General features: G+C 39.9%; 1 protein-coding gene and 1 long non-coding RNA gene across 5 annotated transcripts in view; one reads left to right on the top strand and one right to left on the bottom strand.

The window, feature by feature from the left end:
* The window catches only part of arhgap35a (Rho GTPase activating protein 35a), a 73,540-nt gene extending 50,575 nt beyond the window's left edge, over window positions 1–22,965 (top strand). For all 4 annotated transcript variants that reach the window (XM_052576608.1, XM_052576611.1, XM_052576610.1 and 1 more), the window contains exons 2-7: window positions 1,419–5,553; window positions 7,915–8,059; window positions 13,191–13,268; window positions 15,761–15,892; window positions 19,764–19,869; window positions 19,961–22,965. In XM_052576608.1, coding sequence (XP_052432568.1) covers window positions 1,807–5,553; window positions 7,915–8,059; window positions 13,191–13,268; window positions 15,761–15,892; window positions 19,764–19,869; window positions 19,961–20,372 — 4,620 coding nt within the window. In that variant the 5' untranslated portion in view covers window positions 1,419–1,806 and the 3' untranslated portion in view covers window positions 20,373–22,965. The remainder of the gene's footprint in view (window positions 1–1,418; window positions 5,554–7,914; window positions 8,060–13,190; window positions 13,269–15,760; window positions 15,893–19,763; window positions 19,870–19,960) is intronic.
* On the bottom strand, window positions 18,989–20,008 carry LOC127972811 (uncharacterized). The gene is made up of 2 exons (XR_008157155.1): window positions 19,862–20,008; window positions 18,989–19,697 (listed from the first exon to the last, which is right to left on the bottom strand). It is a non-coding gene; the product is annotated as an uncharacterized LOC127972811 (long non-coding RNA).
* Window positions 22,966–24,834: the final 1,869 nt, after the last annotated feature.

The following is a 24,834-nucleotide window of genomic DNA, read 5'->3' as shown; positions in this document are numbered from 1 at the left end:
TATATATATATATATATATATATATATATATATATAAGACCCTGCTCTAAAGGTTCACAGTTTAAGTTTACAATTGTGACACACAATGTCATAACATTTTGATCTGAGCAAAAATTATATCTGCTTAATATCAATGAAAAAGAAAGTTATTGAAGGATTCCTGCATGACATTTTCTAAACAATTGTAAAACAATAAAATAAATACAGATGTTAAACATTCTCAGAACCTTTCAAATTGGATTTCATAGGTTTGTCAGTTTGTATTTATGTTCTGCATTGAATCAGCGAGATTGTGATGCTAGCACCGCCCCAACTGCACAAAACGCCACCACCATGAAAGAAAGCTGCAGCCGCATGCCTCACGAGAAGGTTCTTCACATGGGACGTGAAAAGCGGCAAAACCGAGGTGCCACCCGCACCAGAGTCCCGTCAGCGGATGTTACCACAAAAGCCCAAATAACTCCACACTTCAGCTTTGTACACCAAAACGATAACTGGAACAATTCTTTCATCCTCCATTACTGGCAGAAAACTATTTTTATGCTAATGATAGAGGCGTGCCCTAATGCTAGTATTTCCTGTCACTGTTGAAGTTCAGAGATGAGGAATGCTTTCTAGCGGTCGGGATATGAACTTAAAACGAAACAACTGCCATGAATCTTCTCCTCTGAGCTCTTGTCATATGTTGTCTAGAGGGTTCTGTTCTTTTTGTAGATTTCCACAGGCCTTGACTTAGTTTGTTTTTGTATCCATATGCTTTCATTGCTCAATTTATACAATCATGCAGTTCCTGTCATGACTCATTAATTTGTTTCTTGCAGTTATGTTAATGCAGTTGTAATTTTTTGTTAAAGCAAAAACCTTTTGAAAATAATTTTTGAGACTGTTGGGTTTCCCTGGTTTCCCTGGTTTTCCCTTTTGGGTTTCCCTGGTTGCCCAATTAAAACTGAATCTCTGGTGCACTTATCACAGCTTTCATCTGTGTGTATGTTTGTGTGTGTTTGGGGATTAGAATGTAATGCCTTGAAGGGTTGAATCAATTAAAAAATGTTGGCTTTGGTATGATGTCAGCCTCTTATACCTTGGTATTGATACCTTTAGGTTACGCATAAACAACCCTGGGCAATTGATGAAATAAAACAGGAACTGGTAGTGCCAAAATAATCAAAATCCTTGTGACTTTGCACTTACTTAGCCCTTACTGTACTGTGGTAAATTTGAACAGCCAATATAAAGTCATTCATCTTGATGTGAAAGCTTATAGCTTTATAGTTATATTTGGTCAAATTTGACCAAAATTATTTATCCTCTAAGTAGTCTTAGATATTTAATAAATGAAAATGTGAGGGATAAATTATTATCTTTGTATCTATTTTGTAGTAACTTTCTAATTGTAATTTCTCTTTTATTTCTTGCAGGGTGAGATCCAGGTTGGTTGAACCTGAAAACTACAGTATTTCTGTGTCAGAGTGCCCCTAAAGAGAGGAGATGGGCTGGAATAATACCACCTGCTGCACACCTGCCTAAGTCCACAGGGACTCCTCTCCCCCACCCCCAAACCTATTCCCTTCTTTCCCTTCTAAACCTCTGCCAAAATCATGAATGGCCAAATGACTGCGGATTTAAAATTTGATCATTAATGGGATTGGACATACAGGTACTGCATGGAAAAAAAAAAAAACTAAAGTGACTTTCGGGGATTTTTTTTAAATAATTTGCCAAGCCTGAAAGCATTTGGATGGAACATCAGCCCAGCAGCTTTCAAACTAGAGCTTCTGGGAATGGCAAAATGAGTGCTGTCATACGATGATGATGGCAAAAAAACAAGATGCCCGGGCACCAATCTACAATCTTGTTGTGGTAGGTTTGTCCGGGACTGAAAAGGAAAAGGGGCAGTGTGGGGTAGGAAAGTCCTGCCTTTGTAATCGCTTTGTTCGCCCCAGCGCTGATGATTTTTATTTGGACCACACATCTGTTTTAAGCACAAGTGACTTTGGTGGTAGAGTGGTAAACAATGACCACTTCCTGTTTTGGGGCGAGGCGGTACGAATGTTGGAGGAGGGCGCTGAGTGCCGAATGCATGTGGTGGAACAGACCGAGTTCATTGATGACCAAACGTTTCAGCCACATCGAAGTACTGCATTACAGCCCTATATCAAGCGGGCAGCTTCCACCAAACTAGCCTCTGCTGAGAAGCTTATGTATTTCTGCACAGATCAGCTAGGACTAGAGCAAGACTTTGAGCAAAAGCAAATGCCTGAAGGCAAGCTTTCAGTGGATGGATTCTTACTCTGTGTAGATGTGAGCAGGGGAATGAACCGAAATTTTGATGACCAGATCAAGTTTGTGACCAATCTCTATAACCAGCTAGCTAAGACCAAGAAGCCAGTTGTCCTTGTGCTGACCAAGTGTGATGAAGGGGTTGAGCGGTACATCAAAGACTCACACACCTTTGCCTTGGCCAAGAAGAATTTGCAGGTTGTTGAAACCTCGGCACGCTCTAACGTTAATGTTGACCTTGCCTTTCTTACCTTGGTGCAGTTGATAGATAAGAGTAGAGGGAAGCACAAGATCATTCCATACTTTGAAGCACTCAAGCAGCAGAGTCAGCAGATAGCGTCCTCTAAGGATCGCTATGAGTGGCTGGTAAACCGCATTGTGAAGAACCATAATGAAACATGGCCCAACATCAACCGCAGAATGCAGACATCCCCTGAATACAAAGAGTATGTCTTCCTTGAGGGTACTTCCAAGGCCAAAAAACTATTCCAGCAGCATGTGCACAGGCTCAAGCAAGAGCATATAGAAAAACGGCGTAAAATCTATCTCAGCACACTCCCACAGGCTCTCAATTCCTTGGTTCCAGTCCTGGATGAGATTGATCACCTGAGCTGGTCAGGAGTACAGAAAGTTCTTGAGACTAAGCGGGAATTCTCCCACTGGTTTGTAGTGCTGGATGACACTCCTTGGGAAATTACACCACACATTGACAACATGGCAGATGAACGCATTCCCCAGGATCTTTTGGAAACCCCTGCAGCAGAGCAAATCTATGAGACTCACTTAGAACACCTGCGCAATGAACGAAAGCGGGCAGAAATGCAATGGGAGTTCAAAGAGAAACTTGCGTCTTCGCCATTTGTTACACCTGGCAAACCCTGGGAGGAAGCTCGTAGCTTCATCATGACTGAGGAGTTCTATCAGTGGCTGGAGGAGCCTGAGTACCTTGACATCTATAACAAATACCAGAAGATTATTATTGACCAAGCCAAGGAGGACTTCCAAGAACTTTTACTGGAGTATTCTGAGTTGTTCTATGAGCTTGAAGTTGATGCTAAGCCCAGTAAAGAAAAAATGGGTGCCATCCAGGAGGTTCTTGGAGAGGAACAGAGGTTCAAGGCCCTGCAAAAGCTTCAAGCTGAGAGAGATGCCCTAGTGCTCAAGCATATCCATTTTGTCTACCACCCTACTAAGGAAACCTGTCCTAGCAGTCCTCATTGTGTCGATGGCAAAATCGAGCAACTCTTAGCCCTTCGTTTTCCCACTCGATATTGCTTAGATGGGAGCTCAAAATCACAATTTGGTGAGGGAAAGGTAGACAGAATTAATCTTGTGATCCTTGGCAAAGATGGACTTGCAAGAGAGTTAGCTAATGAGATCAGAGCCCTGTGCACCAATGATGAACGGTACGTGGTAGATGGAAGGACTTATGAACTGGCTCTTCGACCTATAGAGGGAAATGTACGCCTTCCAGTGAACTCCTTCCATACCCCCACTTTTGCCCCACACGGTTGCCTCTGCCTCTACAATTCAAAGGAATCCTTATCTTATGTTGTTGATAGTATTGAGAAATTACGAGAGTCAACCATAAGTCGAAGGGATCCCAATCTAGTTCAGTTTCCCTTGTCTCTTCTATTGGTCACCAAAAGAGGTGTTGGTTCAATTTCTGACATTGGAGGTGAAACGGCACAAAGCCTGATCCAACAAGGTCAACAAGTGGCTGGCAAATTTCAGTGCAGTTATTTAGAGCCTGCTTCTCCAGGTGTGGGCTATGGTCGCAATGTAAATGAAAAACATTTAAACCAGATACTCAAAGGTCTGTTAGAGACACGAAGACCCTCAGTTAGTCTTTGCAGTAGCTCCCCACCTTCGCTACCTGCATTTGCAGGTTACAGAGACTCTCAGCAGAGCACAGAGGGTGACTTGCGAATCGTAATGTGTCTGATGTGTGGAGATACTTATGATGTTGACCAGCTTCTTTCACCATTCTTGCTGCCCCAGCACTGTCGCCCCTCTTCCAGTCTGTCCAGTGGAACATCAGTTGTGTTGGATTTATCCATTGGTGGCCAAAGGCAAAGCATTGATCTTACTGTTCTATCTTACCACTCATCTTTTTCCTTGCGTAAAAGCAGATTAGTGCATGGTTACATAGCAGTGTACTCGGCCAAACGGAAGGCTTCCATGGAAACCCTTTGTGCCTTCCTTTGTGAGGTCCAAGATATTATTCCAGTGCAGTTGCTTGCTGTTGCAGAGACTCAATCAGAACTTGCAGACTCCGAGGCAGTCCGGGAGCAGCTTGGCCAAGGGGAAGAACTGGCCCATGAAATTGACGCCCGTTTCAACTCTGTAATCTGTGGACCTGGTGGGGTGGTGGGAGGCTTGCATCGGATAGACCACTTCCAGCCATTCTTTAAGGAGGTAGTGGAGAAGAAAACCATTGTAGAGGCAACATATATGTATGACAATGTTGCAGACAATGTCACCAATGAAAATGTTTCTTCACCTCGATGTGGCTCCCCAAGCATCACATTGCTGGACTCAGAGGATGACATCGAGCCCTCCCCACCTTATACCACCCTAAGGGAAGATGGCACTTTGGCCCATGGAGGAGGTTTTAAGCTCCCAGATATGGAGGGTGATGCCTTCTCGCTCATCTCTGACATCACAACTTTTGAAAACAAGCTTAACAACAAAGTCCCACCTCAGGTGCGACCAAAGCCCAATGTCACCTTTGACATTCCTAAACCCTCAAACATCAGTTCATACATGGACCTGAGCCTACATGGACCTAACAGGCGCTCATTACCGTCAGTCACCTGGCCACCAGCAACTGAAGGTGGTTATGATCCATCTGACTATGCTGAGCCCATGGATGCAGTAGCAAAGCCCCGTCCCACAGAGGAGGAAAATATTTATTCTGTACCACATGACAGCACACAGGGCAAGATCATCACTATTCGCAATGCAAACAAGAGCCATTCTAATGGTGCAGGAAATGGATCAGACAGTGAGGCTGATAGCAGTTCATTGGAACGTAGACGGAAACTATCTGCTCTTGGAGTTAAACCTCGGCTGTATCGTGATCGGTCCAAACGTCTTGGAAAGTTCAGCAACTACCGCTCAAGCTTCATTGGCAGTGATGATGAACTTGGAGGTCTCCCCAAGACTAAAGAAGATGAGCTTGCTGCACAGAAAGGGGACAGTTCCTTGAATGAAGAAGGCGAGGACCCAAAGAGGAGGAATATCTTGAGAAGTCTGCGAAGAAATACCAAGGTAAATTTTGTGGTGTTCTTTTTTGTTAAATATATTCATTGTACTTCAGATCACATTTATATAGGCTAATTTTCTTTAAGATTGCCATAATTATTTCATTTTTATTTATATATGATTCTGAAGAGTGCAATTTATGGTGTGTTTTTTTTTTAGACTACACTTGTGTATTGTGTTGTCAGATGTTGTCAGTGTTTGACAGACCCTTTTGGGTCTGTCAAAAGACACATCTAGAGTAATGGTGGCATGCCCTTGTTTATTTCTTGCATTTAGCTTCATCCAGGATTAGGGGAAGTCTTTGAACAATTATCTAAATGCAAGTTACAGTCTTGGAGCAATAGCCTGATAGGATGTTTTTTACCAAATTTTTCAGAAAGTCGATCCACTGAGAAAAGACCCAGCTGTTTTTTTGTTTTTTGTTTTTGTCATGGATGCACAGGCTTTAGTTTATCCTTTATCCTTAAATTGATCCTTTAGTTTATCTCGATGCCTGTGTGCCAAACTTCGATCAAGGTTGATTTTTGGTTATGCTGTGGTGCACGTCCATTTTTAAAAGTGTTTAAGTCAGACAAGACATATTATTTTTTTATTTCTGAATCTTTTGCAAGGCGGTTGAATGCTGTTCACTTGCAGTTGTCTGCTTTTTGCTAAATAGTTGTAAAATCTTAATTATTTTTTGCTTGGAGTACTATTATAGCCATCACTTCCATAATACACTGTATTCACACAAGCAGAAATTTCAGACACTGCTGTTCTCCTAGAGCATGTGACAGCCTGAGGGCATATGAAAGGATTGAGCCACCAGTCCTTCTCATTGCACAGCAGTGTCTTTATTACTTCAGTGGGGTTAGAATGAGGCCATCGGGTTAAATCACCTTGCTTGCATCAATTGCCTTATGGGACTGATCCATAAAGCAGCCCATTAGCCCCAGGGGTCTATATTGGTTTAAGCTCTGTTCAACAAAGTCTGTCCCCTTCTGATGTTAAAGGAGTTCGAATAAGCCTTTCCTGTTTCTGTGTACTGTCCCATCTGTGCTCTCTCTCTTTCTCGATATGTTTGCATGGCAAAGCCAGAAATGTTCACTCAGCCTTTTAAAATCTCCTCACTCAACAAGTGGAATGTTTTAAATTCCACCATCACCTAGTTCCTTTCTAATGCCCCCTTTAACTTTTCACCAGCAACTGGCAAGTGAATGGTTGCATGGTGGAGATGCCAGGAGACTGGTTTCAATGTAGTTTTCCACCGCTTGCAAATACTTTGTGCATAGATTGTGAGGTTAGTGAGCCATAGCACACCCAAACATTGGATTAATTCACACTGTAACATTAGTATCCTGTCATGTCTGAAGTTGCAAATGGGTGGAGTAGCAGTTATAAACATGATGTAGCTGGTATTCTTTGTGTGCCTTGGTCTGGGTAGCTGTGTGACCTGCATTGCAGGGTGAGCACATAACATTTGCATAACATTGCCATCCCAGTAATACTCCCTGTGAACTGTAATTGGAGCACAGATTCATTACCGAGAGATTGAAGAGGGGAGGGAGGTAATTATGTAAACGTCTATTGAGTGGAGCCAGTGGGGATTTAGGTAAAATCTGAAAATAAGAAATGAGTAAGCAGTGGGAAATGTAAGGAGAAGCAGAGAGAGAGAGGGAGGCAAATGTGGCATGGTTCCTAAATGTGTGAGAAGCAGAGCTTTGACCTGCAGATGTACCAGGAAGCCAGCTTTCCTTCTAGCTATAGAGCAGACAGATTCTGGCCTAATAAGCTTCATAGCTTTTTTCTCTTGTCTGACAGTACTGCAGACATACTATCCAATGAGCCATGATGCCTGATGCAGAGCATTATGGGACGGCAGGAGGTGCAGAGGGAGGTCTGAATAGTGTATCCTCCTGCTCTAAACCCAAAAGTCAAACCCAGTGTACTTTAGTATAGACTGTCAAATTGCTGGAACAATGTGAATGATTTGACTGCCTTTAGGGTGGTCTGATGCACAGTATTTGGACTCCAGTATGACTTAAAAATATGAATTTCATTGCATAAGATGCTAAATATAAAATTAAGTGTCTACAAATGATATTAAAACTTGTCTTAGAATTTATTTGTTTTTTAATCAACTGATATGTAGGGGTTTTCAATGGATTTATGTATTCAGTTCACTAAAGAATCACTGCATTTAATTATGTTCTAGTAACATTTGACATTTAAGATGTTAAAATACATTTAATTTTAATATTGTAATTATTTGTCAAAACCTGTTGATGTATTTTATATTAAACCTGTCGAGACATTGTATGTGCTTAATTGTGGCTCCAACCTAGCTATTGTTATTGTACCAGCAAATAATGTCTTCGTCTTCTTCAGAAAACTCGGCAAAAGGCTCGTCAGTCATCATTGTCCAAACCTCTGGAAAGTAACTACTTCGGTGTTCCTTTGGCAAACGTTGTCTCACCAGAGCGGCCCATTCCACTCTTCATTGAAAAGTGTATCCGTTACATTGAGGCTACAGGTAAGCAGCACATTTGTATTTTGTATTGTTACTCTGGAGTGAAGTATTGAAGTTAGCCAGATGCTGAATTCAAAGAGTCTTTTTATGAAACAGCAGTGTTTTCCAAGCTGGTTTTCAAACTCAAAAGACTGTTGAATGAGTACATATATTTTGTGTACAGTACTGTATATGGTGGATGGATACAATTAAATATTATAAAAGTGTCTATCTGCTTGTAGTTAGGGTAACAACTTTCTTGTTAGTGTGTTCGCCTAACATGCCATCTGATGCTGATTTGAATCCCATATACACTGGTGCCATGACTATTTACACCTTCACCCCTCTGCCCTTAAAGGACTGGTTGACCCAAAAATGAAAATGTTGAAAATGTACTAACCCTTTGGCCAGTGAAATTGTAGATGAGCTTGTTTTTTCATCTGAACGGATTTGGAGAAATTAAGCATTACATCACTTGCTCACCAGTGGATCCTCTGCAGTGAATGGGTGCCGTTAGAGCGAGAGTCCAAACAGCTGATAAAAACATCACTATAATCAACAAGTAGTCCACACTACTCCAGTCCATCAATTGATGTCTTGTGAAGTGAAAAGCTGAGTGTTTGTGATAAATTAATCATTAAGATGTTTTTAACCATTAAGAATAAGAGTCTTCTGTCTATATTATTGCGTTCCCAAGTTAAATCTGAATCAGGAGTGAAATATGCTCAGATCAAGCACAGTTTACAAGTGAAAACAGTCCAAGACAGTTCTTAAACAATGTGTTGGAGGATGTTGATGGTGATGGACTTTTTTTCACTGGAGGAAGTCTCTGTTGGGACTCTCATTCTGATGGCACCCATTCACAGGATCCATTCATTGGTGAACAGTCGATGTAATGCTAAATTGTTCTGATGAAGAAACAAACTCTATTTCTTGGATGGTCCGAGGGTGAGTAAACTGTAAGCAAATTTATGTTTTGGGGTAAACTATTCCTTTAAAACCAGTAACTATTCCTTTAAAAGCCAGTAACTGAAACTTGAGGCTGAAGTTCTGGCTGAAGTGTGTGATTTGATTTGGCTCGGTAGCATTAGCGCCATTAGCTTCCAAGGATTAAGCTCATCAACTGAGAGCAAGTGCATTTGCTCCGGCTGGGGTTTTCTGTAATGCTGAGTGTTGGAGAACACGTCAGGATTCCCTGTGGGATGTATCTGTCCATTTGTAGTTCAAATGAAGACAACCCTGCACAACTTACTGTACAATGAGCCCCTGTTAGTCAAATGTTGGCGTGTTCACGGATCCAGATCTCAAAATTGCATTGCTTTGTGCGCTTCTGGATTAGCACTAGCAACTATATGCTTTTATGTATTACAAACATAATTGAAGTGTATCTATTTAGATAGCACTCAACCCTACCCTTTAGATCAAATGTGTGAACCACTAGGGGGCAGAGCGGAGTCAATGGCAGTGCCATTAATAGTTTTCTTGATTCAGCTCCTGATCTTTGTCCCTCGTTTCCATTTCCTCTTCCCCCCCGCCCTTCTCCCGCCTTTTTTATGTTTCATTGTGTATGTGTGTAAGCTGCCAAACCCCTTGCGGTAATTTTCTGCCTGATAACTCCCTCATTGAGATCGATATCACATAGCAGAAATGGTGAACAATCTTTCGCGCTCAGCTCTTTTTTGGTGCTCTGTGGGTGGAACTGGATTCTACAACAGCCTACAGCATGATCTGCTGATAGCACCCTCAGCATAAACACAAGAGGGTACACATTCACTCGCTCACTTACTCACTCACAGTGCCTTACCCATCAAAACAATACAACCTTATCAGAATTACACCAAATTGCTTTTACAAAGGCTTTTGAAGAAAAATGTCAGTCTGACATCTCAGCTAAGATGTGCTTAGTCATAGCGGCTTACACAGGCAACACTGTGTATCTCAGGGCCTCGTAAAAGCTTAATTTACCTCTAGCTGTATAAATTAGGGACTGGTCACTGTAGTCATATGAAAACGGCTAGTCGGTTTATATTTACATAGCTATATGTATATATATAGCTCTTTTATAGCTGAATGCAAATTCAAAAAAGTTAATATTAATTAAAGGGGTCATATGGTGCTTTATAAAGATCATTATTTTGTGCATTTGGTGTAACAGAATATGTTGACATGCTTTAATGTAAAAAAAACAACAACCTATTTTTCAAATACAGTACATTATTGTAGGTCCTCTCTGCCCTGCCTCTCTCAAATGCATCGTTTCCAATTGTATGTATCCTTGCTAAGTAAAAGTATCATTTTTTTATTGACCCAAAACCTTTGGATGATAGAGCATGTAGCACATATCTAGTCTAAATCACTTAATTCATTAAATAAATGAGTCCAGAAACCATCAAAACATTCAGTCATTCTTTATTCACCCACGTATCCTTATGTTCTATACTTTTATGAAACTTCTGTGGTATTTTGTAAATGCTTCAGGCCAAATTCATTGTTGAGTAATCATCACATTTTCTCCCATTTCTTTTCTGTGTTCGATGGGGCAGAAATGAAAACACAGATTTATACAGTATACAGTCGTTTCTATAGGGATCCATTTCCGTCCCTTCCGTAATGCCCTCTGGACCAAAAATACTTGCGTTCTCCTATTGTTCGTCTCATTTCCTGTTCATTCTTCTAGGTAAACCTGTCTCTCATTTAACTTTTCTTTCCCGTCACTCTCTATCTGTCAGTCCTTTTCTCACTGTAGCAATGGGATAGTATGATAAATGAGTGTTGGTTGTTTTAGGGCCACTGGGGTCACACACTCCACATTATTCACTGCTTTTCATAGCAGCAGGACCTGTTCCAGAATCAGTCCAGTTCTACACAGCATGGGAACAGGAGATACATAGTATATATAGTCTCAGCCCAGAGGCCACCAACTGTTACCCATCAATCAGACCCTATTTTTAATATGAATCAGATAATGAAATGGCTCTATAGAAACAGTCCTAGTTATTGAGAGAGGGAAGGAAGGAATGTGACAGACGTTGGAGGAGAAGAAATGCTGAGTTTGCTGATACTGGGCCCTGGAGGATATGCTGAAGATGATGGCAGGAAGCGGCGGGGGTTTGTTTGGACATGTTGCAGGGTTATCTGTGCATTAGGAGGGCTTTATGCAAAAAGGTCATGGTGAGTTTCCTTCAGAGAAGCCCATGAGACTCAAAGTGCTGTTTTTATTTTTATTTTTTTAAATGTCTTAACATGACGTTCTCTTGACTGTTCTAATGGACTGAGCGTTCATTTTGAAGGCCAATAGATTGAGAGTGATGGACATGAGATGACATGAGAGAAATTATATAATGAACTGGAAATATGGCGGCTTCCTTGTATTGTCCTTGACTGTCCTTCAGAGGATGTTTCTCTTTCTCCCTCGTGCATTCCTGAGGCTTCTGTTCGTTTTCAACGTTTTCTTTAGCTGTCTTGAGTTTGTGATGGTGATTGTGGATTTGGTTTAAGCTGTGAATGAATAGTCTTGAGTCCTTTTGTACGATTTGTTAGTTGGAAAGCTCATCTGAATTAAGTTCATTAAAGCTCATTTGAAGAACTGGCTTATAAAATGGGCATCAAAACAATTTTTTTGTTTACATAGTAGTGTATTCTTGTCTGGGATGATTTAAAATTCAGGGCAATTCAGTGGACAGACAGACAAACAGATACCATAGTAATATACCATAGACTCCAAATTTTATTTTATTTTATTCTAGAAAATAATGGTATATGATGTAAACGTTACTGATTAGCTTATTTCGAATTGATGTTTCAGTTAGAACATACTTCAGCGTGTTTCCACTTAACATTCTTTTTATGTTAAGCATAGTTCTGTAAATTCTGTGCATTTGAAACATCAACATAGAAATGATAAGCTCATCAGAAATGTACCATTATTTAGATAAAAAAAACAATGAATTTATCGTGAGTTTGATATCTATCTATCTATCTATCTATCTGTCTGTCTGTCTGTCTGTCTGTCTGTCTGTATATTCACTTCAGGTAATTAGTTATTTACATAACCTAGTTATTATTTTACATATCTATAGTTATATATTTATTTAGTAATTCACGTATGTAGTTAGTAATTAAATTATTGAATAGTTTATTTAATTGACTTTTTTTAGTTACTTGTTTGTTTAGCTACATACTTTTGTGTTTAACTGTGTATTGTTTGATTTTGAGAATTTATCATATTACTTTTTCATTCTTGATATTTTTGCCATTTCTAAATAAATAAATTATTTAACAACAGAAGACTAATAGCACAAAAGAAAAAAAAAAAAGGCGCTCTTGCGGTCTGGCATTAAAATACAGTGGCATTGTTGTGGTTTATTTTTAACGATGTTAATGTATTATAAATAAAAACAAAATATTTTTTGCATAGGCTGTTCATAATTATATCGTATTTGAGCCTATTTTTAAAAGAAACTTTGAAATGATTGTTAGACGAGGTCGACCCTTTGTGGATTTCTCACACATCAAAAGTAGAGTTTTATGACCAGTACAAATCTATAACGCATTATGAATCTTGATCTTTCAGTCTTTTTCTAGCCTTTTTTCTTTCCTTTTCTTTTTTCCCTCATGTTCTTTCCCTCGGCCATAAACACACCCTTCCTCTCTACACACATCTCCCTTCCTGCAGCTCCACAGAAAAGCTTTTATGGATAATTGATCAGGAGAGGTGAGGCAATCAATGCGGTCTGCCTCGGCAACGCGCCGACTCATTTCCGAGAGTGTCTCTCTGCCTCTCGCTCTGTCTTCCTCTTTATCGATGTACTTGTTTTCTCTCTGCTTGGGTGAGATGGGCCAAGCGGAGCCGTTCTCTGGCTCTTGCATCTGCGGGGCACAAAACGCAAGCTGCTCTCTTCCTGTGGCAGCCCTCATTCTTCATGTACGGCTGATAAGTCAAACAGTGAAGATCTGACAGTCGGAGTGTGGTCGCACAATTAGCAACCTCAGATATAAATTAAATATGTGTAATGCATTGTACATTCTGAGCTGGAGATAACACCATTTTGTTGGCCTTTATCAAACTCTGAGACTATGCAAAAGGAATGGAGTGCAAAACTCGTTAATTAAAGTCATCTCTCTCTCTCTCTCTCTCTCTCTCTCTCTCTCACAGGGTTGAGCACAGAGGGAATCTACAGGGTGAGTGGAAATAAGGCCGAGATGGAAAGCATGCAGCGGCAGTTTGACCAAGGTGAGTCACATGACCTTTCTTTTGATCTCTCTTTTGAGTTTCTGTTTTGTGTGCTTTATTGGCATGGCAGATACATAGAACAAAATGTAGTGCAGCTACATGCACCAATATCTGATTTAAAGAGAAACAGTGGGGTAGAGCATAAATTGAAATGGCAAGGAATGGAATTAGTAGGGGTAAATTGAAACGATTCGGTGCTGGGAATGTTTCAAGTCAGACAGACGCAAATAATGCATTTAAATGCTCAGTCAACAAAATCACATTTTACCTGTGCTGCATCTTGCGGTGTGAATTGAATGAACTGAGAAGTCCATAGACCACAAAATAATCCCATTGTCTTGCGTCCAATAAAGCTAATGGAGTCCAGTTTGTGAACAAATGAGCAGATTCATTTAATAAAAACATTAAAAACATTATAATACCATGGTGCTGTTTCAAAAGTACGCCTTAAAACTTGTAAATCTAAGAACATCACTAAAGTATAACAAGAGCAATGACTCCCACCACATGGTTTCTCTCTCTCTCTCCATGAACTTCCATGCTCTCACATTACCCTGATGTTGTAGGAGCATAATCTAAAGACATCTCATGGATATCATCGTACATACAGCCCTCTGTTACTCATATTTGCCTTGGGGAAGAGTTTGAGTGGGCCAGTCACAGCAGACCCGGCTGACCTCGCTGCTTTCAAAGAAATGGCTGCTATTCCTCGGTGCATGGATCACATTTCTGTCAATGAGCACATTGTAGAGCAGAGAAGCTCAATTAACCGGGACTGATCCACAACTATTGATCCGGCCCACCGAGGGCCGTTATGAAAGCATAATGTCAGAGCGCATAGAATATGTTTGTATTATGTGCATACTTGTGAAGAGACAGCACAGCGTCTGTTTTCGTTTGCTTATTTTTAATGGTGGTATTATATATATATATATATATATATATATATATATATATATATATATATATATATATATATATATATATATACACTACCAGTCAAAAGTTTTTAAACAATACGATTTTATTTTATTTTTTTAAAGAATTATCTTCTGCTCACCAAGCCTGGATTTGTTTGATCCGAGAGAGATTTTATATATATGGATATATGATATATACAGTATATATACAGTATATATATATATATATATATATATATATATATATATATATATATATACAGTTTGACTGTATTTTTTATTTTTTAAAAATGCAGCCTTGGTGAGCACAAAAGACTTCTATCAAAAACATGTTTTCTGTCAGTGATGGCGTACTGTATTTCAAATTTGACCAATTTATCACATTTTAACCTTTTTTTTAATCTAGAACAGAATATAATATTTATAAATAAAAAAAATCATTTATATACAAATATTATGTAATATAAAAATAATTAATAAAATATGCTATTTTTATACATTTAAAAATTTTTTTTTGAATATTTATTAATATTTACGTAAATATTCATGTGCTTTATTAGTTAATAGACATGGACTAAAATCCCCAAATCTCTCATTTTAATTTCATTTAACTCTCTAAAGAAACTGTTGTGTGCTGTGTGTGTGTGTTTGTGTTTGTGTGTGTGCATCACCACAGTGCCGTCCTTCTGTTTGTGTGTTTGTGCCGGAAGAGAAGGTCAGTTAATTACCAGCAGATTGGTTTGGGTAATGAACCGCGAGCGCACACGCTCCACTGATCTGGCCGGGCCCGGTTCGGATCGGCGTGAGCTAATAGAAGGCGAAGGCTCGTGTCTGATCGATCAGAACCCCGCACAGCCAGGTGACAATACAATTACGGCGGAAATTACTGCTCAGGTATGTGCTCAGCAGCATCCCGGCCGACTCTGGAGAAATGTCAGACGATTCACAATCAGGTGCTACGCAGCCGTTATCGATCTCTGATGAAATACAATCAGGACGGCTAGAGTAACTGATCCGGGGTCAGCTGGATTTAACATGCTGCTCTGAAAGATTACAGTTGTAATACGAATGTGGAGTGCTTGTCTCTGTCTGTAGCTTTAGCTCAGTCATATTAGCTGAAGCGGAGATCAAAATTGTTTTGTGATTTTAATCGGCGCTTGTTTTGTTTGCGGCTCGTAAGCTCTCACCCTCTCCTGTGCACTCATTTCACGCCTGCATGCTGAGCATGTATTCTCCAATTAGATACAGATTTCGCTGGATCAGAAGAGAGATCAGAGATGCATCCAGACAGCAAGAGTGGACAGGTTTGATTATAAGGGGCTTGTGCTTTCAGAAAGACCTCTTGTGTGAACAAAGAAACTGCATTTGGAAGAAGCTGGCTGTCAGGGATTGTTCACATGATCCTGTGTCTCTGATTTTACGAAATGGATCAAGTACTTCTTAGAAAAATGTGTCCATTTGCCTTCCCATTCATCTCAGTGCCAGTTCCTTGGTACAAAATGTATTTCAGGAATGATTAAACTTCCCTTTAAAAGTCTAACCGAATTCTCTCTCTCTTTCTGTTCATTATAGACCCTAACATTGACCTGATCGAGAAGGACATGTCTGTGAACACGGTGGCAGGAGCGATGAAGAGCTTCTTCTCAGAGCTGCCCGATCCTCTGGTTCCCTACAGCATGCAGACGGAGCTGGTGGAGGACTTCAGTGAGTATCAGCACGATCAATAAAAACACTGATACAGGGAAGATTTTCCATGGCCAGATGTTTACCATCAGAAAGCAGAGTGCTTGGTTGTAGTCCTCTGAGGTTAGTGTGCGCTGGAGAGAAATCTTGTGTGTGAAGCTGGGAGAAAGCGAAAAACAAGGGATAAGCCAGCGAGTTGAAATGGATTGCGTTTCTGCAGTGTGTTTTCCTGTTGCGGTATGATAGACTTCTCTCCCTGTTCTTCAATACACACACTTCCTCTCTCTCTCTCAGTCTGAAGTTTAGCATTGTCTGCTCTGGGCATCGCTCCAAGCCAGCAACACACAAGCAATGAGACTTAAGCCTAAGATTGCCGTTAGTCCTTCACTCCAGACTGTTTCTCAATAAACAAGCCCTCTCAAGTCCTGCCATGCTTTAAATAGTTTGACAAACAGCAGGCCTGATTCAGCGTAACACCCAAACCTGCACTGGTGGAGTAAAGCACAAAAGAGGGCATTTGATTGGTCAAATCGTTCAGGCATTTTGGAAGTGTAAAAAATGTTGGTATATACATCTGCTATATCAGAATAAAATCTTAGTGCTTTTCAAATGGCCGTAGAAAATGATCATTTGAGTCAGTTACACCTTTTTTTGTGAATTTAATCTATCAAACATATCTAATAAATTTGAGCCATTGTGTTTAAAAAAAAAATCGAAAATACGTGTGTATGTTTTGTGCTGATAATGTTAGGGGGATCTTGCCTGTGCAACTTTTGACATAATAATGCTCTGAGTGTTTTAGAATGGTTGCTTGGGCGTTGCTCTTTGGTTGCTAATCGGTTCGGAGTTGTGTTTGATGTGTGGGACAAGTTACGTGGCAAAGATTAAAGGAATAGTTCACCCTAGTTCACCCTAATTTAATTTTGTCATTATTCGCGCACGTCGTTCCAAACGTGTTCGAGTTTGTTTCCACAACAGAAGATGTTTGGAAAAATGTCACCGTTCGTTTTGTCCATACGATGCAAGTTAATGGTAAAACTATTTGGTTACCAACATTCTTCCAAATATCTTCTTTCATGTTCCTCAGAAGAAAGAAAGTGGGTCGTGGAAACTCTTAACCCTAAATATAAGCAACCATTTGTTAATAGTAACAATTACATTTTAACCAGACACTATTTCATGCAAGAACAGTACAGAAGCCAGTTGAGAGTAAGAAGGAAGGGATCATGGAGGGAGAGGACAGTTGGCAGGTCACCTGACCGTCGTGTCACTCTCCACAGGAGGTGGGCGGGGCTTCGCTCTGATCCGTCTGTTACTGGACGCCATGGCAAGAGCCCAGCAGGCTTGTTCTGTTTTAGTCTCTGAAAACACAGGAAGCACCTGCACGGCTTTAAGGCTTTCTGAATAATCCCTTGCTTTGTTGATCTGCCATCTATTAGACGTCTCAATAGGATATTTAAATTAATGCATTTTCTGACTGGCGGTGGCGGCGGTGGTTTATTCATTAGATGATATTTGCATATTCGGTCACAAAATAAACAGTGTCTGGCTAGGTTTTAAATACACATGTCCTGATGTTTTGAGAGCATTATTTCTACTACTGATACTACAGGTCATGGTTTCATTCAAGTACCTAATCCTAAGTATTAAGCCCAAAATATACTTAAGTTTTGACCTGAGCGCTTAGATATGCATACAGCTGAACCTTTTTAAAACATACAAACAAAAATGTATTTGAATGCACTTAATATGGATGTTCCAAAATAACAGTCTGTGTTTGTAAATTTTGTGCGTTGTGTATGGAAAAATTCAAAGCCCATGTGCGAGATGAGCGTGCCTTATTCGCAAAGGATTAGTATTATCTGGGGAGCTCATGTGATTTAGAAATTTCGTTATAAATGAAGCCTGGAATTTTACTCAAATTTGTTGATTTGTCTCCGGGATATGATGTCAAGGCTTTGTGTGACGTTATATATCATAAAAGTAAGAGGGTTCTTACATTTCCATCTAATCAGTCGGTTTTTTTTCACTCTTCTGATGGTTTTCAGCTTTCTCTTTCTGCAAATTGTATAGTTGTGTGGTGTGTAGCACCCAAAATACTATCAAAACACTAACATTCTTCGCGAAAGATGGATAAAAATGCGTGCAGGAAACCAAAACCTTGAAAAAAATAATATTTGACCCTAACAAATCCTGGGCAATCACAGAGATAAAGATTTGTAGGGGACTAATATGATCACAGAATCTCTGTCTTCAGTGGAATACGCTAGGTCCTTTGTTGGGGAACATTTACATGACAAATTACAGACATGACCGCAATTATTACACATGACATAGGGCTTCTTATAACTGAAAAAAAACACTGAAACACTGCCCTAAAAATCACTCTAGCTAGCTACCATATAGCAACAAACTGGCATTATAGTGTTTTTTGCACATTTTCCTTCGAGTTTCTGCAGTAATTCTGCATCTGGGGCCACGATGCATAATGCTGATGTGTGTGTGTGTGTGTGTGTGTGTGTGTGTGTGCGCATATGTGTGTAACACTGACATCAGAGTGTGTGTGTGACTAGGGAGGAACACATCTGCCGTAGTGGTCACATGTTCTGACACAAGGCTCACAGCGTTAAGGGCTGATGTAAGCCGTTCTGACTCACCGCAACCATCAAGCTCGCTGCACCCAGGGCGTGTGTGTGTGTGTGTGTGTGTGTGTGTGTGACTGCACACACTACATAATTTTTCTGTACATGTACTGTTTGTGTGTGTGAGACACTGTGCTTTATTGAACAATCCCTCGGTCACCCCAGATGAGACTGATGGGAAGACACACACATGCAACGCAGATATGCAAACACACTCACCTTTCCACAGTTACTCCTCCCTAGAGTTGTTGTTTATTGATTTTAGGTGGAGTGTGCTGCTTCCTTTGTGCATATCAGAACTCATTATTCCTGAATTACTTCCTCAAGCATCGCTTCCAAGCAATCCGAGGTCCCAAAGCCAAACACGGATAGAGTTTTAGGGAAGAGTCCCCACTCACATTTCATCTGGAGTAAATAGAGTGATCCAGTTTCTACACACACATTCAATCAAAGTCTCAATTAGTGTTCAGCTTTATTTTCTACAAATTTGGTGCACAGTTATGGAGCATTATGAGTCCGTTTACGATTTAGTTTTTTTATTTAACTTTTAAATTGGTATTTTTGAATTTCAATTATGAATAAATTTGCCTTTATTTTATTGAACTGTAAACACGGGAATTAAAGAGTTTCTTATCTATTATTTTGCCCATTTAAAATCTGATTTGTTTTCTTTTTTTCATATTTATACTTCTAGTACTTTATACAACAGCATTTACTTAAAGCATTTACATTTTTGATGCATTTTTATTCCCCCTACAGTATATTATTTGCAACATACAACCCTGTTGTCAGAACTTGGGTGACAGGGTTGAAAGTTAAGCCTGACGAATGTAGTCAAATCTACAATTTGTGTAGAAACCACAAAAAATTGAATCATGTACACTTGTATTCCCAGTTAAAAGGGTGTACATTTTTGCTTCCAAAATGTTACAGTTTAAGGAAACTTAAGGAATGGATCATTATGATAACAGGGTTGAACATGTTGTTTAATAATGCGTTTATGGTACATACATTTGTTAATAATTAAAAATATATCTGTATATACTTAATAGCTTGGGGTCTGTGCCTTTTTTTACTTGAAAGAATCGAATAGGACACGATGAGATTACAGAAACACTGGTCTTGAAGGTCCTCGAGCATCGAAGCCATCGTCAAGACTGACTCCGATCTATTTGTGTGAACACCTGCGAAGCATAAAGAAAATAAATGGGTTTGTGTCTCATTCCGTGTTCCCTCTCTGCCCCCTGCAGAAATCAATGATCGAGAGCAGCGCCTCCACACCATGAAGGACGCGCTCCGCAGGTTCCCTCGAGAAAACTACGAGGTCTTCAAATACGTCATCACGCACCTGAACAAGTGAGAATCGGAGCCGTCCCCAGGGCAAGACACGATCAAACTCGCTCACACGAATGTTTCTCCGTTCTCACTGTTTCTCTCTTTCTCTCAGGGTGAGTCAAAACAGCCGCCTGAACCTGATGACCAGCGAGAACTTGTCCATCTGTTTCTGGCCGACACTGATGCGGCCCGATTTCACCACCATGGACGCGCTGACAGCCACACGCACCTACCAGACAGTCATCGAGACCTTTATCCACCAGTGTGCTTTCTTCTTCCACAATCAGCCCTTGGCCGACACACCCAGTGGCTTGCCCGGACAACCCGCCTCGCCTACCACCGCCTTGTCTTCTGCCTCCTCTATACCAGGCTCCGCCTACTCTGCCTGTTACACCCCATTACAACCTGTAGCCCCGCCCTTCGGCGCCGCCCAACAATCCCCGCCCCATTCTCCACCCCCAATCCAGAGCCTGCTGCCTTCGCTCCACCCCCATCACACCCCTACAGAACAACACACGCTGTGAAGCCCTAGACGAGGCGGAGGACTCTGGGAGCACTGAAAGAGATTAATCGAATGGAAGAAACTTCCGAGGAGATTGCACGGCCGTGCCTGACTTATCCCAAGCAGCAGAGGAACGGGAAAGAAAGAGGTCAAGAGTACATGAGCTACGTCAACCACACTTCATCACCCTCTCTCTGCATCAAGCTCCTCTATAAATTGCTCTGTTCTTGGCCCTTTATGCTCCTCACACACATTTAGAGAACTGCACATGAAGTGTGGGAACCCCAAGCCCAGATCTTTAATGGGTTCATCTGATGTAGATGTCGCACTCTTGCTGTTCCGGCGTTGTCTTCGTCAATCGGCGACCAATGGGAGATTGGATGTTTGAAGCCCACCTCATATTCGGGTGGCCACTGACTGAACGCATCCTCCTTGAAATAAGGTTAAAGCGGGCCAACAGGGTGGCCTATATATTCACCAGATTATTGTTATAACTCTAGACCACTGTTATAAATTACAAAAAAATAAATGCTTTTTTTTTTTTTTTTCAACACAGCGACACGACCATATCCCTCGCCTTTATTTATCCTGAAACCACTTTTTAAATAGAGCCACAAATCAAAAGACAAAACTAGAACTTGTCGAACTTGATCTAGTTTGGCTGGCAAAGGATTCGTGTGGCACAGCATTCTGGGATTTGAAGTCTTTTCCTCCAGAACGTGCTGGAAGACTAATGCCTCTTTTATTGCAGAATGTCCACACAACCCTCGGTTTCCTGCTCCACGAGGATCTTGTGATCACTGTCTGTTCATTTGGGAGCTGTATTATTATTCATATTACACGTTTGCAGGAAGTTTCCTCATGTTAGATCTGTGGACTACTTTTTGCGCACATTATGGGTGAACCATTAAGTGATGAGTTCTAAGGGATGGGTTAGGCTGTGGTCCTCCTGGGTTTTAGAGGAGAGGTATGCACTAAATCAAGAGTTACCTCACAGGTCTGGAAGGTGAAGGAAGTCTGCACTCGAGGAGACGCTGTGCTGTATCTATTCTGATGGCATTGAATCAGTGAGCCGTGAAAGCCTAGGAGATGAGAGTGAAGATAGTGGCATAACTGTGAAGGCATTCGGAAAAGATAAAGTCTTCAGTGTGTTTGAAAACAGCATGTGGTGCGTTATCAGAGAATATGAGCTTTTTGTCAAGACTGACTAAATGTCTCTACTTCAGAGTTGAGCTCCGAAGGATGACATTGTTTATAACATGCCAGACGTTTTTAAAAATAAAAAGATTAGGAGAAAAAAAACACTCGGGGAACGCTAAAGTTAATGTTGTTTGCTTGTGAGTAGACTTCGGTTTGTGGGCTCTTGGAGCGCCACCCAGTGGGCAAAGCAGGTATTGCAACTCAGCTCGTATTCACGTTAATGTTATTTTTTGTTTTGCCAGAAAATGCTGGATACGTTCACAATCACATGGTTAAAATAAAAAAGCTGCCATTTAGCTTTCAAGTTTGTATCAGTATTCCCCAGCACTTATACTTCACACATTTAATTGCTTCAGATTAGATAATGGATCATTTTCTGTGGCTTTTGTGTTGTTTTCAACTCGAAAAGAGTCAGGTTGTTGTGAGCCGTGGTTTCCAAGCAGGCAGATGCTGTCAAACTGAAAAAAAAAATCACATTTATGAAAAAAAGAAAATAAAATAAAACAGAATGTATCCCAGAGCAGATTTCATTTCATTTTTTTGTGCATATCTCTCTCTGGAAAACATTGAGTGAACCACACCTGCCCTGTCCCTCTTTAACTTCAATCCACATCTACTCTGACTTCTGATTGGCTGTAATGAGCTGCAACTCTTTAATCATTCTTGCTTAAACACTATGTCTTTTCCCCTCAGAGAGCAGGAGTACTGGTATATTTTGGGAAATCGGGAGCTGTGTGGCCTATAAGGCCCTGGTACTTTGTATGAATGCTGCTTTCTCTGTGTATTTCAATGTATTCTTTCAGAGCCGACTGTCCTTCGCAGCAAAAGACTGTGCAAAAAAAAATAAAAAAAATAGGGAGGGGGAAGACGACTAAAAGTGACATAACAAACGTGTATTAAAAATGTGACATTGTTTGAGCAATCCTATTTGGCTGCATCACTTTATTGTTTTTCTTTTTCTTTTTTCAACAGTGGTGACAGATTGTCTGTTAAGTTAAAGGAGAAAGGAGCAAAACTATATTCAGAATTGTTGTTTATTTGTACGTTAGGGGGTCTGACACTTTGCCCTGTAGTCAATGGTGATAGAAAAGGTGTTCTTTTTATGTTTTATTTTTAATAATTAAAAAATGAGAGAGCATTTTTAAGTCCTTTTTTTTTTGTGAATGATGTAAAGGCCACAATGATGTAGTGCATGATTGAAGACCAGGTCAGGGAGAGAGGTCGGCCGCTCTCAGTATTAAAAAAGGAAGAAAAAATTGAATGGGGAAAAAAAAATTAAAGAAATGAAGTTAGATCAACACAAATACATGTCATTATTTGCCATGAAGTTGGTAATTAGTCTCAATGGGAATGGTGTATAAACAGTAAGGCCTTCTGTGACCTGTATTATAGTTAATAAAATAAATCTTGTAAAATCAGTCTCTTGTCTTTATTTTATAGTAGCAGAATATGAATAAATTCCATTAAACCTGTGCTTTTGCTATTTATTAATTCTATAATTTATGTAATCAAAGTTATTTTAAAAGAAACTTATTTTATTCAGCATTGACGTTGCATTTGGTTATGACAGTAATTAATTTTAAGTTGTTGTTTAAATTCTATTTTAAATAAATACTGTTCTTTTGAACCTTCTGTTCATCACAGAATCCTGGGGGGAAATGTGTCATGGTTTCCACATAAATATCAATAATCAGAAGTGTTTCTTGAGCAGCATCTTAGAATGATTTCTGAAGGCAAATTGGGTGGAAATATCATGAAATAAATGTTTTTCTCTATTACACATTGGCCACAATTAACAGGAGCCTTTTATTTAATGCTTTTTGAAACCTCCATTTGCCAGTTTACCAGCTGTGAGTTTTCTCCCGTAATGCCTGATGTCCTTCAGATTCCCAGCTTCTTCTCTTCAGTTCACTCCTCTCATTTTCTGTAGGGTTCTGGTCAGAGGATTGGAATGGCTATAGCAGAAGCTTGGTTTTGTGCTCAGTGACCATTTCTGTGTTGTTTTTGAGGCTTGTGTTTGGATTATTGTACGGCTGAGTGATCCAAACATGGTCCATTATAAGATTTCTAACAGAGTCACTTAGTGATTTTTTTATCTGTTGATATTTGATAGAATCAAAGAAGCCATGTTTCTAAACAAGATGTCAAGGACCTCCAGCTCAAAAATACAGCATTACAGTATATCTCATTTTACACACGGGGTACTTTTTACCTCTGTGTTCACCAAACCTATATTGAGTGTTTGCTGCTAAAAAGCTCATGTTTTAGTTTCATCTGATTATAGAAGCCAGTCCCATATAAGTTCAAGTCGTGTCTGATTAATGAATATGCTGGAGTTTGTTTTTGGATTCCCCGAGACTCAACTATTTCCTGAAACTCTCCAGCTGTGGTCCTTGGAGTCTGTAGCCACTCAAACTCTCCTTTTTCACCGTGTTTTAGGGCGATATAGACACACGTCCTCTTCCAGGCAGTTTCCTAACATTTTCTGTTGATTGGAAATTCTTAATTATTGTCCTGATGGTGGAAATGTGAATTTTCACTGCTCTAGCTCTTTTCTTAAAGCCACTTCACTAATTTGTGAAGCTCAATCATCTTTTTCTGCACATCAGAAATATATTATTTGGTTTTTCTCATTGTGATGGATGATCAGGGGAATTTTGGACTTGTTTTCCCTCCTATTTATATTTATTTTATCAATGGCTGGATAATTTAATGTTCATAATCACCCTGAAATACTCAAAATTGTGAATGGGAATATACTTCAGAGATATTTTACTAATATAAATTTCTAGGGGTGCCAATAAATGTGTCCAACGTGTATCTGAGAAAAACATTTATTTCCCTCCATTTAAAATTCTTATTATCCAATGAAAGGTTAGCTTTCTGTGATTTTTTAAAATAGAAGATCAAAAGGATTAACTCCCACAGCCTTCTTTGATCATATTTACCAAGGGTGCCAATATTTTTGGCCATGACTGTATATTAAAACAGTGAAAGTAATGTTTAAAAGTTTCTAAAATTAACCAGTGGAATATCACTGTCAAAATTATGTCGTTTGATTTGATTATTGGACGGATTTTAGAAAGTCAAGACCATCAGGCCACATAATTTTATGGGGGGTAGAAACATTTGGTGTTTAAATCTAGCTATTTTTTCATAGGATAATTTAGATAATAGTTTATTTAGACGATAAGACCTCACAACAAAAACATGTTGTCCCTAATACTACGCGTATACAAATATACAATATAAAAAGCCTACCGTAGGCTGTGTGTGGAATGTTC

Source organism: Carassius gibelio, chromosome B15 (genome assembly GCF_023724105.1).
Source record: "Carassius gibelio isolate Cgi1373 ecotype wild population from Czech Republic chromosome B15, carGib1.2-hapl.c, whole genome shotgun sequence".
NCBI classification, from domain to species: domain Eukaryota; kingdom Metazoa; phylum Chordata; class Actinopteri; order Cypriniformes; family Cyprinidae; genus Carassius; species Carassius gibelio.
This window is presented reverse-complemented; position numbering and strand designations above follow the sequence as displayed.